The 7,735-nt window shown below is 36.0% G+C and overlaps 1 protein-coding gene across 1 annotated transcript in view; it reads right to left on the bottom strand.

Moving 5' to 3' along the window:
* Positions 1 to 353: 353 nt before the first annotated feature.
* KCNK1 (potassium two pore domain channel subfamily K member 1) overlaps positions 354 to 7,735 on the bottom strand; it is a 34,249-nt gene continuing 26,867 nt past the window's right edge. Inside the window, exons 2-3 of the mRNA XM_027896655.1 lie at positions 6,426 to 6,821; positions 354 to 2,976 (exon numbers count right to left, since the gene is read on the bottom strand). Coding sequence (XP_027752456.1) covers positions 2,717 to 2,976; positions 6,426 to 6,821 — 656 coding nt within the window. The 3' untranslated portion in view covers positions 354 to 2,716. The remainder of the gene's footprint in view (positions 2,977 to 6,425; positions 6,822 to 7,735) is intronic.

The following is a 7,735-nucleotide window of genomic DNA, read 5'->3' as shown; positions in this document are numbered from 1 at the left end:
GGCCATTATTTTCATCAGTGGTACTGATAACCTGCAATGACAGTTTGTCAGATTTTCTCAAATATTGGAGCAGTTAGCTCATAAGGACATGATAAATGTTATGTCACTGTTTTTTATTTGCTATATTCAGTCAGCACCTGAAACAAAAACAAACACACCTTGGATTTCTTTTTTTAATAGTAATAACCAGCACAATGCTAAGCCACAATTACTATCAAGGTTATGCAACACACTCTGGAATTAATAGCCCTTCTTGAGCTGAGGAAAGTTAACTAAAGGATGCACAAATGCAGATAGGATTTCTTCAACATATGTGCACGCACACACACCACTAAAGAAAATACTCCCACATCATTGTGCAGGCAGGCAAAAGCCAGAGTTTTTATTTAAAATAACAAATACTCACCTGCATCACAGTATACTGCTTAGTTTATCGCTTCTGCTTTGTATTTTGTGCTTTCTTTTCACGTGTCTACATTTTGCAATTGTGTACACGCTGCAAAATTAACTTTATATATCATTTAACATCTGCGTATATCCTTTAGAACTTAACGTTACATGGAAATCAAAAGAAATCTTGAATTTTAAGGTACTGAAAACAATCAATAAAATTCCACTGAAAAAAATACAGTATAAATGTTTCTTGTAGTACAGTACTCTCAATTTTTTGTCAGTGTCATTTTAATGCCACAGTTTTCAAACATTGACTGTATAAAGAGAAGACTAGGGAAAAAATATGCCATTCCTAAGTGTGTTAAACTCTGGTGATTTATGATATATGTACAGTATATAAATATATTTATGTATATATGTACATATATATTGTTTAACATTCATTATAAATAGACCTGTGTTAACTTAAGCAGTATAAAAATAGCCACTTTCCTGGGAACATGCAAACACAATATGCTCTCACCTAATCTGTAAAACTCAAAACAACCAAAACCTTTAGCTTTGATTTTCTATAAATATAAATTTTAATTGAAGACTTTCAGCTGATTTAACCTTAAAGTAAGTTTTTTCCAGTAAAGATATAAAAACCTGTTTGATGCTAGCTATAATTAAGCTCAAACACAGTATATTTTGGGTTATTTACTTTCAAGTATTTTTCCCATGTGCGCTAAATCTAGACACACTGCATTTTTTTCTTTTACAGTAAAATATTATTCAGCTCTAAACACTAAAAGCCAAATTACAGGCAATCTGGCATGCTTGCACTGCAGGAAAAAGGCTCTCCTCTACACTATTCCTATGTGGGAGGCTGTCCTAATATGGCTATTTGTCCTCCAGATCTTTTGTTCATTGCAAAGCATTATCAAGATTCCCATATTGTAAGATTCTTAAGGCCAGAAGAGAAAGTACAACAACCCATAAGTCTCATCTCATGCTCACTGAAATTCACTCTGAGGTCCCTGCATTCAGCACAGTGACTGGTAGCTGGACTAAAACACCTCCCTTGTTACAGCCAAAGAGGTTCCAGCTTCAGAAGTTGAGCGAGATCTTGACTTTTTAGTGACTTTCCCCAAGGGGAAAAAAATTTCGGTTCCATCGGTTCCATCTGAACCAAAGTTTTCCTTTTTTCTTGCCACACGAAAAACCGAAAAATTGTTTTGCCCTGAAACATTCCCTTCTCCTCCAAAGTGATCTGAGTACTAGTTAAAAAAAAAACAAACAAACAACAAAACAAAACAAAAGAAGAAATAGGAGCTATGTTCAAAGGTGATCCTATTTCTGCTCATCCACACACCTACCAGCAGAGAGCACACACTGGGTTGTATCGTGGAAGAAACATCACCTAGCCCTTCTTCTGCTCAAGAGATTTCAACCATCCATTAGCAGAATGCCATAAGCACATGACTATGCCAGCCGTGGCACATGCTGACTCTTTTCCATTCCATTCTATGTAGCTAAAAACTCATTCCTGATTATTTCAGAGGCCTGAATTGCAGCCGTCTCCCTTCCCTACAAATCCATCTCACCCAGAACTTTGAATTGCTTCTGCTATCTCTCAGAAAAGAAAACAAATAGCATGGAAGACTCAAGGCACACTCTCTTCAGGACATTTTTCTGGTGATTGGAGGACCTTTTAAGGAAGTAGGAAATTTAAATGTAAATGGCATGGGTAAAAGAGGGACCACAGTCTTGTTTTTTCATTCCTAGAATTATTATTTGCACCTGTAAATTACTGGGTAATAGAGGGATGATCTAGAAATTCCCCCCTTCAGGAGATCAGCAGATCTGAAGCAATAGATATTGCTCTGAAAATGTTTTCCAGATTAAGATGCTAGCTATTGTATTAAATCTGTGACTACACTTCTGACAATCAAAAGTGCATATCCCAGTATTGCCGTCACCCAGCTGGAAAATGAGGCATGCAACTCAATGACTTGGATGTCAGTGAAGGCCTACTCTCCTAAAGATGTTCAGCTTGTGCAAGCCTTTCTCTCTGGCATCTCTGAAAGTGGTACAACTAATTCCTTATCACTTTAGCAAAATGGCCTAATGTTCCCAGCCACATCCTACATTTTTTCCTTTTTCCCAGGGTAGCTCCCACATTTTTCCCAAAAGTCTTTTCTAGTCAGAAGTGATAAATCCTTGTTAAAATAGCACAGTCTTCCAGCTTTTATATTTTGAGGAAAAAAAAAAAAGAGGCTTTCTATTTCTTATGGTAAGTAGCATAAATGCACCAAAACAATGGTATGGATATACCCCTGTATTAATTGTTTAGAGAGCTGTCATTGGAAGTTGGGGACTGGGAATTCACAAAAGGCTCGTTTGCCTTCTGATCGTCCTTCATGGAGGCTGCTTGGTCCGAGATGGAAGAGAAGGAGAGCTGGTCATGTTCCATTATATGCACTTGGTCCTCTTCCTTGTCCTTCTTCACATAAAACAACTTTCTAAACTTTTTGAGCTCATGGAGTTCACAGAAAGTCTCAAGAACCACCAACATTGCAATTAGGCCCATCAACAGATAACCTGAGTATAAAAAAAAAAAAAAAAAAAAAAAAAAAAAAAAAAAAAAAAAAAAAAAAAAAGTGGTTTAATTATTAGCAAACTAATTTGGGGCTGGAACAGTTTTAATCTTGTAACTTTTCTCACCCCTGTCATCTCTGACTAGTATGTTAATTTTCTTTATGACACAGTTTCAGATCTTTGGACTGTCACATCATTTTTTTTTTTTTTCTCTCTTCATTCCACAAGGAACAAGATCCCACATAATCAGAAAAAGGAATGCTAATGGTTTCAATTCTGTTACAACTGTACAGGAGAAAAACGTGTAAAGGTATTAAATGAAACAGAATATGAAAATTTACACCATGCACACTCCTCCACTTATGACCTTCATGATTAGGTGCCCTACAAAAAATTTTGATCAAAAGATCAAAAAGAAGTTTTTCCCTCAATATTTCTATATATTACAAATAGAAGTAAAAATACAGCAGCTAATTATGGTAAATTGTAACTGTCTAGCAGGACAAATCACTTGTATTGCATGAAAATTTTTGAATTATTTTCCTTTAAAATTATAAAATATTCAACACCCTGAAATGACTGGAAAACCCAAACAACTAGAAATGTGTACAAATCCAATAAAATCAAAATTAAAAACTACTATAAAATTAGTCCTGGAATTTTAAAAACCTGACAAAATTGCTATATTCGATGACACCTTGAGGATTACTTGAATGTGTTTCTAACATACATAAACTACTCAAAACTTGGAATTACTTAATAATTACTTAAATTATATTACTAGTGACTTTAGCCATATACTGACTGACTCTGATTTTGAAAGGTAATAGTCAGCTCTGATAACTGAGACGTTTGGAAATGGAACTTCCTATGACCAGCAGAACACTGTGCTCTATTTTTTTCTTTCCTCTCCAAACATATACATCTAAAATTTAAAGGAAGATGTTAAAACGAGCATTTATTAATCTCAGTGTTTCATTAGATACCTATTATTAATCATTACAATTTAATGAGGAGCAGGACTACTTGATTATTTTATCATTTCAATGAAGTAAATCAAGCAGAAGCTAAGCGTATTAACTATTCATATAACATGTTCATCCAAAGGCTGAACATTAAATGTGCTGAAATCAACATAGATTAATGATTATAATCTACATATGGTCACTGTTCTATAAATATTTCACCTGTAGTTACTGGCAATAACACTCTCCTTTTCCTTCCAGGAGTGCTATTATATCAATATTGCAATACCAGATACTGATCCAAATCAGTACTACAGCTAAAATTTATGAATTGTTTTTAAGCTTTATATCATATATCAAATGGAAACTATGCATTAACACAAGGAAGAAGTGACAAAGCTATGCCAATTAAAAGGCATCTATCTATAAATCTACACTGAGAATTTGTAATTATCTCTGAAACTCAGTCCAGTTGACTGCCAGTTGATTTAGAAAGGACTTGTGCTCTCTTAAAAATTCTTGAAAAGCCTGTAGTACTACTAAGCATTTTCTGATGTAGAACTCCAAAACATCTTGAAGAAAATTTAAGTTCAGCAAGAGAAAACATTTTATTTGGTTCCTTGAATTGTTCACATGAGAGGAAGAATAATAATTTAAAAGGTACAATCTCAAAACCTATTGAAATTAAATATTCTAAGGTCATAACTTTGCCTAAAAACTACTTTTCCCTTTTAGTATTTCCTTCAATTTATTTCCTAATTGGTTTGAAGTTTGAAAAAGGATAATCTGTTTTTTACTGATTTTGAATTTTCAGAATAGCCAGGACTGTACCAAGGCCTTTGCTATGTATGACTTTCCATTCACTTCATCAATTAGCACCCCCAAATCAATCCTACAGATCAGCACCTTAATAATTAGACACTACCACTCTTAAGATAAACACAATGGGTAGAGGAAAAAATCTCCTGCCATGCCAACAGGCCTGGCAGGAGAATAAAATAGTGTTCTGTTGGCTAGTTCAAGGCCCTGTTTCAAGGAATGAAAATTCAAGGCCCAATCTTTCTTTGCGTAAAACACAAGAACAAATTAACACCCTTTGCCTACATTACCATTTGCCTACATTACCATTATCATGCACAGATCAAATGCATAGTGGCCTGGAAAGGTTTGTGACAGGAAAGGTTTGTTTTGGCTGTTCAGATTTTTTAACTGGTGCATCTGATGATCCAAGGACTTCTCAGACTGAAGCAGTATCCAAAACTGGAATGCTTCAAAACACTGTCACTGGAAAATATTGCCCTCAGCACATATTTACTCAGAATGCCAACATAATTTCCTTAGCTTAACTTTCTTAGAATCACTGATGACTGTGACCTCTTTTGTGTCAAACATAATGAAACAATTTGACATTTATGGTCTCACTTTACTATCATCTCGGTCTACTTGTCTGTCTTTGACAGCTGACCAGCATCAACTACCTTCTGTTACAACTGGAGTCAAAAACCTTGTTATTCTGCCTCATTTCCCACTGCTCCTTGATTCATCTCTGTCCACCTGTCATGTCACCTTATGAGATGACCTTAGGTTACACAGATCATCTTCTTGGCTCTATGATGCAATGAAATCTTAGCCCAAGATGGTCTTAAAGCATTCACATAACAGCAATGTGAGCTTTTTTTTCCTACTATTAATAAGAAAGTAAGTACTTATGGTTAGCATAATGGGATTCTGGTTTTAGCTTTTTTTTTTTTCTTAACCAAGAAAACTAACCTTACTTAAAAGTTTCCTCTTTACAGAACTACCTAAAGTAATGCCAGTTTACAGAACAATCACTATCCATAGGATGAAGGAAAGTCTTGTAGCCATATAGAACCGTGCAATTTAAGACTAAGCAGCTTATCAGCGTAGCTTAAGCTATGTAAAGGTCAGGAGCTTCTCAACAGACAGGAATTTCTCAAAAGATAGGCGTCTTTATTCTGCAAAGCAGAACTGATAAAAGGAACATAAAGCTAATAAACTAGTCAAAAGCGCCCTTATGGTTGGGCACTGTTCCAAAAGGCATGGACACTGTTTTGAAGGGCATGATGATGTGTCAAAAGCAAGAGAAAAGGACATTGTGAGGAAGACTACAGAACAAACACCACAGGGTTGTGAACAACCACCCTAAGGGACCACCAAATCAAAACAGGAGGCATGTCAAGGGGAGGAAAAGTTTTAGGAAATGGGAAGGACAGATCTGCAGAATCCATGAATTATTCATTAGATAGCTAAATAAAGATATGAAGCTTGGCATGCATGATTTTTGGAGGATCCCATCTCCTCATGCATCCGACATCGTAAATAAAAGAGTGTTGCTCTCTAATACTCACAAAGAGTCTTAGAGAGTTCTTTTAAACCCAGTTTGTGGGCAACAATCTCACTGATGTTGGTTGGGGTTTTTTTTTAATTTAAAATACCTTTCACTTAGGTGGTTAGTTTGACACTTACATGTAATTCCGATTTTATACAGCTCTCGGAATTTTTGATTGTAGCCTTCTCCTGGCACATAGTCACCGAGGCCAATGGTGCTCAGGGAAATGAAACAAAAATAAAAAGATTCCAAAAAATTCCAGTCATCTTCCAGGACCGAAAATATTGCTGCTGGGATTAAGAAGAAGCAGGAGACAGTGATGAACCCAAGGACCATGGCATGGATGATTGCAACGACCTGCTTGGAGAAGCCCCAGTGAATGTGGAAATACAGTACAGGCCGTCTGGTGACATATACTATGATGCGCTGCACCACTGCTGTCAGGAACAGCAGTGTAAATGGGATCCCGATGACTGAGTAGATGATGCAGAAGGCCTTTCCTCCATCAGATAAAGGCACTGTGTGTCCATAACCTGGAACAAAGCAGAGAAGGCATAGGTTGAGTCAAAGCTAGGAGCTCACGTACCAATTTGATTGGGGCTATACTGAGTGAGAAAAATAAGCTGTACTGCCCTATTGCTAATTCTGAATTCTGCTATTATTGACAAATGCTGTTCAAAGGTCTGTTTTAAGCAGGCAAACAAAGCCTCAGTACGCTTCGGTAAGCTAAGTAAACCTCAGCCATAAGCAAGTAAAATCAAATATTTTTATATTTCAAAATTGTGAACACTATTGCATAAATGTTTATTTTGGAGAATGAAGAAATGCCTAGTCAGGAGCAGGAGCTTATGCCAGAAAATTTCTATTTTATCTGGGTTTTCCTGATGACCTTTTTATTTAGTTTTATGAAGTGATGGAACTTAGTCTACCCACACTGTGAATTAGAATAATACATACTTCAGAAAAATGTTCCTACATCTACTTTGCAGTAACACACTCCAACACCTTTTGTGAAAATCAGTTAAATTACGTAGAAGTACTGTTATCAACATTCCATGCTATCTACTTCCATGCTTCCACACATTATAACCCACCAAAGATATCTAAAAGCAGAACAAACATTTTCACAGCAAAACTCCTAAGATCTATCCACTGTGGCTGGATTTTTGCCTCACCATTTACACACTGGAAGTATCAATGGTGAAGTGTTCAGAGTACAGAAGTGTATCCACCAGGGTACAGGCTGATGATGCCCAACAATTTCAATGCTACAAATATGTCCAATTACACTTGAACCCAGTGCAAGGAGGTACACTGCCAAAGCACACTCTGACAGACAGCTTGGTTCTAAATGTAAATCATAGGAACAGAAAAGAACAGTAAATCCAGCATAAAACAGGAATGCTTTCTTCTGTTTGCCAAAAAAAAAAAAAAAAAAAAAAAAAAA

Source organism: Empidonax traillii, unplaced genomic scaffold (genome assembly GCF_003031625.1).
Source record: "Empidonax traillii isolate 1590-97213 ecotype Southwest subspecies unplaced genomic scaffold, ASM303162v1 scaffold507:size695108, whole genome shotgun sequence".
In the NCBI taxonomy this organism is placed as follows: Eukaryota; Metazoa; Chordata; class Aves; order Passeriformes; family Tyrannidae; genus Empidonax; species Empidonax traillii.
The sequence above is the reverse complement of the archived record's forward strand: the minus strand, read 5'-3'. Positions and strand labels throughout refer to the sequence as shown.